This window comes from Stegostoma tigrinum, chromosome 8, assembly GCF_030684315.1.
Source record: "Stegostoma tigrinum isolate sSteTig4 chromosome 8, sSteTig4.hap1, whole genome shotgun sequence".
In the NCBI taxonomy this organism is placed as follows: Eukaryota; Metazoa; Chordata; class Chondrichthyes; order Orectolobiformes; family Stegostomatidae; genus Stegostoma; species Stegostoma tigrinum.
In genome coordinates, this window is record NC_081361.1 from 89478469 (window position 1) to 89493569 (window position 15101).

General features: G+C 41.1%; 1 protein-coding gene across 1 annotated transcript in view; it reads right to left on the reverse strand.

Annotated features, from left to right (window-relative positions):
- The window catches only part of LOC125456412 (serine/threonine-protein kinase N2-like), a 116999-nt gene that overhangs the window by 49792 nt on the left and 52106 nt on the right, over positions 1 to 15101 (reverse strand). The window contains exon 3 of the mRNA XM_059648102.1: positions 1715 to 1860. Within this exon, the coding sequence (XP_059504085.1) occupies positions 1715 to 1860 (146 nt within the window). The remainder of the gene's footprint in view (positions 1 to 1714; positions 1861 to 15101) is intronic.

The following is a 15101-nucleotide window of genomic DNA, read 5'->3' on the forward strand; positions in this document are numbered from 1 at the left end:
ACGACCAATACTCACTCATCTCAATCCACATGGACAAGGAGAGCCATGACTTCAACTGGGACAACACCAAGATCCTGCGTTTGGTTCAGTGAGCAGTTGTCATAGAGTTGATGTGGGTTTGAGTGCCACTCTGATGCCCAGTGTGGGCAGAGACAAGCACAAGAAATCCTGGCAGCATGCTATTAATAAACACATCGAACTCGACCCCATATACATTCCACCACAGAGGAAACCTGGACGTGAGGCAATCCATCCCAATGGACCCCCGAGTTTAAAAACCAGGCAGGAAAAAACACCGACGCTTCATCAGAGGCTGCACTGAGGATGTTACCAAGCACGGTAATGAAACGTCTGCAGAACAACAACAAGCACGACGGTACGTTCAAGTAACCATGTACATGTATCCTTAGGTCTCTATGCAGCAGCGCTCCCTGGGGTCCTACGGTTAACCACATTAGTCCAACTCTGGTCTGTCTTGCAATTATCTAAATTAAACTCCATCCGCTGTTCTTCAACTTACTGGCCCACTGATCAAGATCCCACTGTACTCTTTAGAGAGCCTTCTTCATTGTCTACTATACCGCCAATTTGGGAGCCATCTGCAAACTTACTAACCATGCTTCTTCTATTTTAATCAAAATAGTTTTAAAGAGCTGCTGGGCCCTAGTCGGAAAAATAATGCTCTATCACCACCGTCAGTCTCCTAATATCAAGTCAACTTTATATCCAATTGGCTACTTCTCCCCAGATTCCACAGGATCTAACTTTACTAACCAGTCTACCCCAGAGATCCTAGTGAGTGAACACTGAGAAAAAAAATAATGCTGGCAAAGCTCAGCAGGATCTGGCAGCGTCTGTGGAGAGAAATCCACACTTACCATTTTTTGGCTTGAGTGACCCTTCCTCAAAGCAACTGAGCTGAGGGCTGTAGGCCTTTTTAAATCCTCACTTTCCTGGTTAAATAATGGACATGGTTTAACTGAGTGACCTTTCAGGCCTAATTTCTGCCCTGAAAAGCAGCAAAAAGTTACTTAAAAATTCTGCAGTCTCATGCCTCTCAAGCATTAAAATGGGGTCACAATGCAAAGTTGTTTGTGAATCACTGTTCAGCACAAACAGTTCTAAATTCACAAAAAAAGCCACGTGCTGCATCTATGTTCACCTCCATCCTGGCCATCTCAGACTAGCAATCATAATAAAAGGACTGTATGAGTTCCCACCAGGTTTTGATCAATAATAGTGAAACTCAATCCAGTACGATCTTGAGACAATATTAATCCCAATCTGTTTTCAATACAGTAGAAAATATTTTAGCTACTTTTGTACTGCACTTTACACTCACGCAAACATGATCAACAATCTGGATCTTGCACAGCTGAACTGATACCTGAAGATAAGCTTGTTGGGATTTACCAAGTCCAGCAAGATCATTTAAAATTGCTCCCAAGAGAATTTGTTTTGTCTGTAGCAAGAACACTCCCTTTTTAAAAAGGGACTTGAGAATACAGCATAAGCAGACATCAGACTAACAAGATGCTTAATTGCCATAATTTTGTTGAGAGATTAGCATCCAGTTTAGTTCAGGCTCAAAATGAAAACAAACAGGTGTATTAGCAGGCAAATAAACATGTTTTAGTTCAAATAGATTATGTTTGAACATAGATAGTTCTACTGTGTATCAATCCTGCAGGTGTACTTTAGCACATTAACCCACCTTTGAGGATCCATTCGAGTACATCTGAATCATATTCTCAGCTCCCAACTTCACTTTCAGCTCAATGTCCAATTGCTTCTTCAAGGCAGCAATGCGACTATTATCTGTAGAGTCGGGGTTGGGAGTATCCGGGGTTCGTGGGCAATCTGAAATCACAAAGGACTGGTGTATGGAATTCTATAAATGTCTTGTGCTGGGCATCAAAACAGTAACTTTGCTGTAACTTTTCAAAAAAACTCAAAGCCATCCCTTTGTGTGGTAGTCTAAGGGAATCTGTTTGGCAAAATTATTTCTTCCTCCATTAAAGAAAGGGGCAAGGATATACTGCCACTTTCAATAACGGAGTAACCTAACTGCTCTCTGGGGGAAGGGGGCTGGGGGCAGTCCCACGTGAATAATTTCCATCTCAAAAAAGAATTTCAAATACTTTAAACTTCAAACTTCACGACAGCGCTCAATGATCCTAACTGGACCTGCCTCTGTCAGAACACAAATTCATCTATCAAATCAAAATGCTTGGGAAAAGTTCTGTTGTGTTCAGAGATTCTACTTATACATAGGCTTAAAAGATTCTTGATTACTCAATGAAAAACAGTGAGCACAACTCAAAAAAAGAACAATATAAAAAGCTGCTGTCCTCTGGTGCTTACCCTGTCTTGTGCAAGGTGTTTGCAAACCGAAGCTCTCAGATTACAAAGAGCAAAAACGGAAGCAATGACTTGACAGCACATAAGATACATATACAACAATCACTAATCAACTTGCTTGATTCCACTGAAGTTCACTTTACAGATTTAAAACAGCAGCTAACAGAGAAGCAAAGTAGACGCTCAATGACAAAAACAACATCCTGAAGCTTAAATCTTAGCATAGAAAAAGGTGAACTAATGAAATACAAAATAATACAAAGAGGTTTCTCAAAAGATGTCATACCAAAATTGTGACCAAGCGACTGTCTCAACATGGCTTTCTAAATCTCCATGATAATCTATTTAATCACGAGCAAATGTACTGCGAAAGACAGATCCACGTCAACAATATTAGTAGAGTTCTGAGGGAGGCGGCTGAGGAAATAGCAGAGGCTTTGGTTGTGATCTTTAAAAAGTCACTGGAGTCAGGGAACATCCCAGATGATTGGAAAGTTACTGTTGTAACCCCCTTGTTTAAGAAAGGATCAAGGCAAAAGATGGAAAATCATAGGTCAATTAGCCTAACCTCAGTAGTTGGTAAAATTCTAGAATCCATTGTCAAGGATGAGATTTCTAAATTCCTGCAAGTGCAGGGTCAGACTAGGACCCGTCAGCATGGATTTAGTAAGGGGAGGTTGTGCCTGACAAACCTGTTAGAATTCTTTGAAGAGGTAACAAGCATGTTAGATCAGGGAAACCCAGTAGATGTTATCTATCTAGACTTCCAAAAGCCTTTGATACGGTGCCTCACAGGAGGCTGCTGAGCAAGGTGAGGGTCCATGGTGTTCAAGGTGAGCTACTGGCTTGAATTGAGGATTGGCTGTCTGACAGAAGGCAGAGAGTTGGGATAAAAGGCACTTTTTCAGAATAGCAACCAGTGACGAGTGGTGTCCTGCAGGGTTCAGTGTTGGGGCCGCAGCTGTTCACCTTATACATTAATGATCTGGATGAAGGGACCGGGGGCATTCTGGCGAAGTTTGCCAATGATACAACGATAGGGCCCCACACCTCAGGAAGAACATACTAGCCCTGGAGCGTGTCCAGCGGAGATTCATATGGATGATCCCTGGAATGGTAGGTTTCACGTATGATGAACGGCTAAGGATCCTGAGATTGTACTCATTAGGGTCTAGAAGGTTGAGGGGAGATCTAATAGAAACTTACAAGATAACGTATAGCTTAGAAGGGGTGGACGCTGGGAAGCTGTTTCCGTTCGGCACGGAGACTAGGACCCGTGGGCACAGCCTTAAAATTAGAGGGGGTATATTTGAAACAGAAATGAGACAACGTTTCTACAGCCAGAGAGTGGTGGGCTTGTGGAATTCATTGCCACAGAGTGCAGTGGAGGCCGGGACGTTAGTTGCCTTCAAGGCAGAGATCGACAAATTCCTGATCTCACAAGGAATCAAGGGCTATGGGACAGTGCAGGGAAGTGGAGTTGAAATGCTCATCAGCCATGATTTAAATGGAGGAGTGGACTTGATGGGCCGAATGGCCTTACTTCCACTCCTAATGTCTTATGGTCTTATGGCAGGCCCAGAAAAGGGGGCGAGGATTTTGTATTTCAAAAGGAAAGGTTGCTGTAGGAAACAACGCCTATGATCTTGAGCACTGTAATTTGTCTGTGGAACACCAATTAATAGTTTGTGGTTACCGCTGCTCACTGGTCCTTGGAAACCCTATATCCCTGATACATTATGATTGGAACAAGGACAATTGGACAGTGGCTTCTACTCATTTTTCTTGAGCTACACAAACAAAAAAAAGTGTCTTTACATGCTGACAGCAGAATGTTCAAAATTTTCTAATACAAAATATCGCAAGGGGTCCACAGACAAAATAAGAGCTAAAACAAAATAACATCTTGTAATATGAGGAGATAAAAGGAAGCTGTTCAAAAGTCTGATCAAAGAGGTAAATATTAAGGAGTATTTTAAAGGAAAGATGATAAGATTTCAAATCTATGCAGATCCAATGATGTAATGATAAAATCAGTTTTGCTCAGGACACTGTAACCAAATGAGCGCAGAAATCTTGCCGAGCTCTGTTCTTCAGTCCCACATGAGGCAGACCATGGAAGAATTTGAAAATATGGATGTTACTTAACCACAAGCCAACACAAGTCAATGAACACATGTATGACGGGCGTTTGAAACCTGGCAAAAAAGGTTAGGTCACAGACAAGGGTGATCTCTGGCTCATTAGATAAAATTTGGGAGGCTGGCAAGCAGTGCAAAGTATAAAAGGTGAAACGCATGGATGAGAACTTCAGCAGCAAGGGAGCTGGAACAGAGAGTGGGGTGTTGTTATAGGAGGTAAAAAAACCTTCTTGGTAAAAGCAACCGTGTTCAAAAGCTCAGTTTAGGATCAATTATAGCACTGAGATAGCAACATTCTGGTTCAGCTTCAGCTCATATCAGGGAGAAGATGGCATCAGTGGTGAAGGAGTGGAATTTGTGGCAGTAACTAAAGATATACATAATTGGTTATAGAGAGATTTAGAGATAATAGACCAGGATCAAGAGAGATGGTCCAGCTGGGCATCACCACAGTATATGAAAATCGATGTGTTTTTGGAAAGGCTGCCAAAGGGCAACATGTGCTGAAAAATACGTAGGTTCCAAAAGATAGATCCTTGGTTCAAAAGGTAACTGTGCAGGAACAGAATGAAACACTGTTGATGGCAATTCCCTGGCTAGGATTCAACAGATAAGATTTAATATAAACGGAGTGCATTCCCACTCAAATTGGACAATACTGGAATAGGATTGCATCTCTGATCAAGTGTGTCAAAGACCGCAGACTGAAGGATGACAAATGAGGGGAAAGTCTTGGTTTCAAATGGAATCTGTTGAGCCATTTTAATAAATTAGGAAGGGTGGAAATATTGGTGGGCTTCAGTTGGAATTGCAGGAAATTTGGGAAATGATTTGAGTGGGAGAAGTATATGCAAGTACTTGAGAGGAAAAGGGGGTTGATACTTGGAAAGGAAATAGGATGCCAAGGGTTTTTTTGGGTAGATAATGGCATTTTAAAGGCAGGCACGATGGATACCTGCACAGAAGAAATCATTTAAAAATTAACACAGAAGCCAACAAGGCAAATGTTAGGTGGTTAACAGTTTAATAGGAATAGGATTTAAAAAAAAAGGAGTTGGGGGACCCTGGACAAGATGAGCACTGGGATGGCATGAGGACAGATGGGCAAAATACTAGAGAGGAAAAAACACAAATTGAGGGCTGAAGGCAGGTAAGCCTTTCACGTAGTTCATAAGTACACAGGATTTAAGATCAGAAATAGACTGTTTGGCCCTTTAAATCTGTTCTGCCATTTAATCAGATCATGGTTGAGCTGGACATGGTTTCAAGGCCATTTCGTTGTCTGCTTCTGTAACCCTAGACTATTGTCTGTCAGAAGTCAGCAACCAGTGCTTTGGGAAAAGAAAATTCCATAGACCAACAAACTCATTGTCTTAAAAGCAAATTTATTTTCTAAAACTGTGGTCCTCAGTTATAACCCCTCCAAGAGGAAATGCCTTCTCTATATCTGCCCTCAAGTCATTTCATGACCTTGTATGCTTCAAGATGATCAAATCTCATTCTCCTAAATTCTGAGTATGGACGTAACCCAGTGAACTAGTGGAAGAGGAATAAAGTGGCAGAGAAGCTAAACTGATAATTTCAATCCTGATGAAAAAGAAGCTCATGAATGCAAGGCCATATGCAAATCTAGCTAAGTACAGGTGTTTCAATGTTCCACATAAGAAACAAAATCAAGAGTATGGTATTGAATCACTTAGGCCTGATCCAAAGATGCCACCCAAACGAGATATTAAATTGGTTGGTACCACAAATGCATTTGCCCCTCAACATTATTATTTCAAATCAACAGTATATTCCTACTTTGAATATTTCAAATGATCGCATATCCACAGCTTTTTAAAGTGAATGTTTCAGATTTCCATTGCTTTGAGATTCTCAATTTCACATGAATCAAACCAGGTCTGAATTTGAGAACATAACCCATTATTCTGAACTCTACAAAATGGAACTATTGCTGTAACTTCCTACTGAGCTGCGTTATTTTTAAAACATGATTAGATTTCATCAACCTTCTCAACTCAGAAGTAATATGAAGTTTCTGCAACATGTCTCAAATTTACCCTTCAAAACAACATTGACATTTAATAAACCAGCAGTATATTCCTTCAAACCCAATATATTTTCTTTCCAGAAGTTTGTGCTCAAAGCTGCAGATACGGCCTGACCAAAAGGTGTGATTAACTGGAACATATTTAACTTGAATATTTCGTGTTCTCTGAGATGAAGGCTAGTATTCCATCAGCCTTTTTATCCAAAGGCTACTCCTCTGGTACAAAGAACGACCACAATATACCTGCTCATCTTCACTATTAACATTCTAGTTTGTCTTCCATTGATCAATGTGGATGACCTCACTCACCCACATGGAATTCCATCCACAAGTCTGACCACTAATACTGTATAACTTTATGACCATAACCTTCCTACACAAATTACTGTCTTATAACCTGATGTAATCTGTAAATTTAGATAACACACCTTTCGATTCTTTAATCCAATCCAACAACATAGAGAAAAATCAGAGCACACAACATAGGTCAAGGGGATCACTTGCCACATGCTGACAAACAATCTTTTCTTCGGTAAGAAGTTTGTCATTTCCTCATTGACCATTAATCTAATTTGGATCTTCCTTTAATGGGTCCACAGTACTATCTACCACTACATTTCTCTCATTTATACAATTACTCACTACCCGCCTAAGTATTCTTTGCACATTCTTCACATATTCCTTCATTCATGCATTAAAATTTTTGGAGTTTTTTTTACAGCTCTCAAGTTGATTAGATATCTACTTTTCTTGGTGTTCTTTCAAGCAATTAACCCAATAGTCAATTTTCCTTATTTGTCATCTTTTTGGAAGTATAAATTGGTTTTAAATTTGTATTGTATTAAATACTTATTTGATTGCATCTATTTGTAGGTTCAGCCATTAACAAATCCAATTTACCATGGTCAATTCATTTCTCATCCCTTCAACATATGCTTCACTAAAATTTATAACCTTGCTTTCAGACCATCCTTTCTAATCTTATACTAACTTCAATTATATAAATATCATTATTAACAAAATGTTCCTAAGCAAATAATTTACAACTCTGGTTCAATGCTCATAATGATGTCTACTATTAAAATTTCTTTTCTGGTTTTAAATTGTCAAAAATTATATAACACATTCCAACAATACACTGTCTTTGCTACTTGAACAATTTTACTTCTCCCAGAAAGTGAGAAAGTTAAAATCGCCCATAGCCTCTAATTTTAGAGTTCCTTCAGTAGACCTTGATATATCTGGTCATTGTTAAACTCGAAGTCAGTCATAGTGACACAGAAAAAAGATATTTGACCCATCAAGTACCTTGTCACCTACTAAGATTACTTCCCTCAAAAGCCCACCCAATTTCTTTTTTGGAATCATTACTCATCTTCACTGTACAACCCTGTTAAGCAGAGTTCCAGGTCATTACTGCTCGCTACATTAAAGTGAAAAAGCTTCCTGATATTCACTCTCTTGCCTAAAAACACAGAATATGGATGCCCCCAGTAGATGTAGGATTGACGCATGGGAACAGTTTTGCCCAGTCTACATTTTTCAACTCCTAGTTCTGTATACCTCCCAACAGATCTCCCCTCAATCCTCTGGGCCATGAAAAATACCATAACGACCTCCAGGCTAGTCTTCAGCTACATTTCTCCATCACTGGAGCCATTCTGGTACTTAATGTCATTGTTTCCAATGATAAGGAAATCTTTGTTGAAAATTTCTTCTGTATCCTTCATGGGGCATAAGCATCCTTCCTAGAATGTGGTGGACAGAACTAGATGCAATTCATAACTGCGGCCTATATTTAGCACACCATCCCTGATTTGTACACAATACCTTATATTTTGCTATCTGCTTTCTCAAAACATCCTGCAATCTTCGAAAACAAAAATCTATGCAGTTGAACCCTCCAGGTCCTTCTATCTCTGCACTCCATTTAAAGACAAGCCATAAATCTTTCAGGATACTGTACTTATATATATTTCTGTAGCTTGACCACCCTCACTGAAATTCCCTCTTTCTACTGTAGAACTGTCTTTTAACAGGAGAGCTACTCCAACCCGCCCCAACACCTGCCACCTTCCCGATTTTCCCCATCTTTACAAAATCATCCTACAACCCTGAATATTTTGGTCTCAATCATTCCTAGCACGATTATGTCTTTATGACTATAACATCATTCCATTTAAGCAGAAGTTAGTTAATTTTCTCCTTCCACACTACCAGTTTAAATCTCGCCCCACTCCACTACTTACTCCCATATACAAGGAAATTAACGCTTTTTCCACTTCCATTGAAACTAGCATTTGTACCAACTTGGCAGAGTGATCCCTGGAATCTCAAACTTTCCAGGCAAAGGTTAACAATTTTGATTTTTTCTGCCTGTCTGGGTCAGGTGTGTGGCACTACAAAAAAAAGGATGACTGTCATGATTAAATTCTGCTTCCTTTTAGAATTCCACATTGTATACATAACAGATAACAAATATCTCTTGGGCTAATTAGTTAAATTACTATTTAATGAAAATGGACAATTGAAAGATGCTCCCGAACACTACTTCAAGGAGAAATGGTGAAGATATTAAAATGAGAGCTTCAAACTCTGGTACATTCTTGAAGATGGCATGTAACTGACAGGTTTAGGCAGTGCTGTTCACATGAAGTTACAATTAAAACTATATAAAACAGATTTACAATGCAGGAGGCTACTCATGTCTTGTCTGTGCTGGCTCTCTGCAAGAACAAATACCTAGTTCCACTCACCCCAATTTTCCCTGCTGCTCAGCAAATATTTCCTCTTCAGATGATGCAAACCTTATTTGCAAGCCATCATTGAATATACCTCCACAACGCTCAAAAATATTTACAGATATGGTTTTACAAGTAAAACTTGTTCGAATAAAAGACTGTCAGCTCCAATATAAACTCCTTACCCCAAAAAAACCCCATATGTGTGACATTCCTTACACAGAGATTGCGGGGGTGGGGGGGCTGCCTGAGCTCTTGGCCCTTCTCTTTGGTATTGTTCATTGGATTTGGGCAAGTATTCCCTCAAAAGCATGAGCAGATGAAATAACATACAGGTAGCAGTGTCATTTCTTTAAAAAGAGAGAGTATCAGAACCTCATAACTAAATTAATGTTACTAAAAGGGAACCCATTCCAATGCGTTGTTGGGGACACAACGTACAATTTAAATCTTTCAGGTCACTGCACAACTTTACTTAAGTGTATTTGTGCAGCTTGATTACACTTGCCGAAATTTCTTCTTTCCTTTGCAGAAGTGGCTTTTTATCAGGGCTGCTACTCCCATCCACCTACTACATTCCTAATTCTTCCATCGTCGCAAAATAACCAATAACCCTGAATATTTAGATCTCAATCATTCCCAGCTTGGTTCAGTCTCTATGAGGTTGAACAAGGTTTGACAAATCAGACAAGTGGCAGCATCAAACAGTACCAACACTACTACGGGAAAAAAGTCTGTGTCATTAGTGATTAAGTAAACAAGTCATCAGTTTCATAAAGCTTTTGAAAAGATGCCACAGAGCAGAAACTGAGCAACTGATGTGAATGCTTTCTTACACGCACTCAAAAAAGTGGGGAATCAGATCTCTAAGGCAATTATTTGGGTCACATCAGAGCTCAAACATTAACACTTTCTCTTTTCACAAAATGACGAGAGATCTGAACATTTTCAGCACTTTTTCTTGTCATGCATGTATCTAGATTCTACTTAGATTCGATGACACTGTCTCAGTAGTTCTTGCTAATGCTGACCAAACAGTTTAGTTTTGGGTAGACTTGCTTCAAAAAAAGCGGCAGTCCAAATTTAAAACATAGTTAAATACTTATTAACGAGTATTCACATCCAAGCTCATTTAAATTGTTTAAAATCAAATTAGAATAGCTATTCTTCTATGACATGTAGCCTACAGTTCTTGCACCATGATGATTCATATTTGTAGGGAACCCAGCAGCTCAAACACATGCCGAGAGTCTGACCTCATGGCAGCAGGGTTCAGTGCAGGACACACTGCTACACAAAAGTCTGCTGCACCACAAGATGAAGAATGTAGCCAGCTCATAGCAGAAAAGACAGAACAGTAATCCATAATGATGTTGGAGGCAGTGCAGGAATTTGCCAGGACAACAATACTCAATTTGACATTTAGCACAGAATACGGTGAGGATGACAACTCTCAAAAGCAGTCCTAAAATAACAAAATAAAGTCTAGAAAATCTCAGATCAGGCAGCATGTGTGATGAGAAATAGTTAAAATTTTAAGTCAACTGCCTTTGAGAGCTGAAGAGAAATAGAAGAGTAAATATTTTAAGCCAGTGGAAGGGTACCAGGGCATGATGAGCGAGGAGAGTCTGTAATAAGTGCAGAATAACAAATTAAATAATCAAAAGATTTGTATGACAACAGCCAAGAAGAGTGTTTCCTCACTGTAATAATTATGTAAAGTTCATTTTAATTCTGGCAATGAGGGAGAAAGGGCTCGGAAGGGCTTGTGCAGCACAGAGTAGAAAGGAAAGAGTAATTTAGGATTCAATAAACCAAAAAAAAAAGAAAAAGGGCCATTTACTACTGCCAATATGAAACCTCATCATATGTTGCCTCTCTTTGGTATGTATGGTGCTAGAATAAAAAAGTGTCTGTAAAACCATAGCAACATTTCATAAAAAGGTCAAAGAGACAAAAATCATGGATCATGTCAGAACTACTGGCAAAGGGAAATGGACATAATGCAGTCAGAGTAGAGAGAGCTATGCAGATAATTTAAAGTAGGAGGATCTTAAAGATGTTGTAATCTCTTAACTGCTCCTAGTGCTAAATGCTAGTGAGCAAAAACAGGCAAAATACAGCAGGTGAAAGCATAATTCAAGATTAGATTACATTCCCTACAGTGTGGAAACAGGCCCTTTGGCCCAAGAAGTCCACACCGCCCCATGGAGTATCCCACCCAGACCCATCCCCCTGTAAACACACACCCCTGAACACTACGGGAAATTTAGCATGACCAATCCACCTAGCCTGCACATCTTCGGACTGTGGGAAGAAACCAGAGCACCCGGAGGAAACCCACGCAGACATGGGGAGAATATGCGGAGTTTGCACAGACAGTTGACCAAGGCTGGAATCGAAGTCGGGTCCCTGGCGCTGTGAGGCTGCAGTGCTAACCACTGAGACACCGTGCCACCCCAAAGATATAGAACAGAAGGGAAGGCTTCAGTCATGAGGAACACTGGGACCAATTATTTTGCAAAAGGGACCTGTTCAAGATGAATATATGTTACACAGGACAAGAGCTAGAACCAATATCCTTGCAAGCAGGTTAACAAAAATGCCCAGGAGAAATGGAAGCAGGTGTGGGTAAGTTTGCAATCAAAATGTAGTGTTAAAAGCTTAAAAAAAATGTCAAGAGTGATGGAAAGGCAGTTAGGCAGAAACAGTTACAATTAGAAAATAAAGTAAGTTGGGGCAACATGTGTTGCTAAGGTCAGTGAGCTCCAGATGCAAATAATCACATGAGAGCATAATATATTGGCAATAACTCCGATCGGAAAAAGTGAAAAATCAATACATAAGACATTCTTAGGCACAAGGGACTCACAAAAGGAAAGTTAAAGGAATAGCTGTTTTGAAGGTGGAAAATATTGTTGTATTATGGGGAGATGCAATCCTCAAGGGATCAAAAACTGAAATTCAGGTTTTGGAGTTGGGAAATAATAGAGAAGCAAATTAGTCTACTTGAGGTCACCTCAGATGACGAGGTTGTGAATAGTTCGCGAGATGGTGTTTTGGTCATCAGGGTGGGGTCACAATCAAAGGGGCGGTAGCAGCAGTTGTCAGAGTTGGCATCTGGCCTCAGCTATGTAAAGGTCAGTGTGTCCAAAAGCCCTGCGCTGCTGCTTCTTCCGAAGACCCAAGCAGTCCCACTCCACTGATATTCTCATCCGCTTAACTGAACTCATCCTTACCCTCAATTTCTCCTTTAACTCCTCCCACTTCCTACAGACTAAAAGGGGTGGCCATGAGAACCCACATGGGCCCAAGTTATGCCTGCCTCTTTGGAGGATACATGGAGCAGTCCCTCTGCTGCTGCTACACTGGCATTATCCCCCACTATGTCAAGTGACTGTATCAACGCTGCCTCATACTTCCACGAAGAGCTAGAACAGTTCATCAACTTCACTACCTCATTCCAACCCAACCTCAAATTCACCTGGACCATCTCAGATACCTTCCTCTCCTTCCTAGACCTCCATCTTCATCTCTGGTGACCACCTCGAAGCTGATATCCACTTCAAGTCCACCGACTCCCACAGCTACCTAGGCTACACGTCCTTGCACCCAACCTCCTCCAAGACTACAATCCCCTCTTCCCAATTTGTCTGCCATATCTGGTCCCAAGATGGTGCTTTCTGCTCCCATGCATTCCAGATGTCCTCTTATTTCAAGGAACGCAACTCCCCTCCTTTGGTGATCGAAAATGCTCTTGGCCACACCTCTTGCATTTCCCGAACCTCTGCCCTCACATCCCCTCCCTCAAACAAAAACAGACAGATTCCCTCTTGTCCTCACACATCAGTCCATTAACCTCCGTATCCAGCGTAACATTCTCTGCCACTTCCACCACCTACAATCCAACCACACAACCAAAAAAAGAGATATTTTCCTCCCCACGCCTATCTGCTTTTCTCAGGGACTGCTCTCTCTGCAACTCCATTGTCTGCTCCACAATCCACACTCCCCACTAGCCCCACCATCTTTCCCTGCAACAGCAGGAAGCATTACAGCTCCCCCTACACCTCCATCCAAGGTACTAAACAAACCTTTCACATTAGATGGAGGTCCACCTCCACATCCATCCATGTTATCTATTGCATCACTGCTCCTGCTTGGTCTTATCGACATAGAGGCGGCTCAGAGACCGCTTTGTAGAGTAACTGCATTCGTTCACAACAAAGGACAACATCTTCCGGTCACAAACCATTTCAACTCCCCCCTCCCACTCGCTGGGTGACATGTCCATACTGGACATCTCCAGTATCACAACGGACACCACCCGGAACTGGAGGTGCAGCACCTCCTATTATGCCTCAGGGGCCTGCAGCCTAAAATTTGGACTTTATCCGCACCCCCCCCCCCCCCCCCGCCTCATCTCATGGCCAACTCTCCCTCTCATCCCCACCTCCTTCACCTGAAACAACCTGTCTGTCATCTTTCCCAACTAGCCAACCCTCCCACCTCACTGACCAATTCCCACTACTTCCCACCTGCACTCAGTTATCACCATCCCACCTACTTTCCCCAGCTCCACCCCTCCTCTATTTCTGAGCTCCCTTCCCCCTCCCCCATTTCTGAAGGGCCTCAACCCAAAATGTCAACTTTCCGGCTCCTCTGATGCTGCCTGGCCTGCTGTGTTCCTCCAGCTCCACTCTATTAGCTCTGATTCCAGCATCAGCAGTTCTCACTATCTCTAAATTAGTCTACTTGTTCTTTTAAAAAAAAAACAGGTTTCCAAATCTTAGGAAGGAGTTAGAAGAGATTCACAAGTACATCAATAAAAGAGACAAAAGTCAGTGTAGTGATAATGGGGGGGGATTTAATTACTTCAACACAGAATATAGCAGTGATCATGTTAAGTGTGTCTTAAGGCAGGAAATTGTGTTTGCTCAGGAAATTTTTTGGATTGATACGTTGTGTGCCCAGTAAGGAACCATTGCTGGTTCTAATCCTTGCAGAGTGGACTCCATGGGCCAAATGGCCTTACTTCCACTCCTGTGTCTTATGGTCTAATCTTGGTCAATGAGTTGGGGATCAAGTAGAGAACCTCACATTCAAGAATAATGACAAATGTATCAAAGTTTGTATCAATATAGTGAAGAATGAGTACTATCTAAATAGCGATGCTTGAGGAAGGTTAATTTCAAGTAAAAATCTGGCAGGGAGAGGCGTAAAGAAGCAACAGACAACCTTCAAAAGAAGTGGTTTGAGTACAGCCGGGAGAACGGGATGAAAGGGAAGGCAATCACAACAAGATTTCCCAATGGTAAGAAGGTGGGAGATGTAGGATATAGTAGAGAAAAGGAGCATGGATGTCAGTTTGATAAACAAAGGCAACTCCGACTGAATATAGGAAGGGAAAATCAAAAACAAAAAAAGGACTAGGGGCAGTGAAAGAATAGATTGATTCTTTTACATTAGCTAAAAGGTCTAGGCATATTAACAGTAAAATGGTTTGATTTGTTCCAGTGGAATAACAATTAGGCACAAAAACTGGAGAAGCAAGGCAGAGTACATGAGCAAGATTCTTAAGTTTGTACCTCCCTTGGTGAGCACCACGAATGGGACTTTGCCAAAGCCACACCAAGCAGGAAATTGCCAGAAATTGTTCAGTGGTTAGCGCTGCTACCTCACAGTGCCAGAGACTCTGGATCGATTCCACCCTTGGGTGACTGTTTGGAGTTTGCACATTCTCTGTGTCTACACAAGTTTCCTCCAGGTGCTTCAGTTTTGTCCAAAAGTCCAAAAATGTGCAGG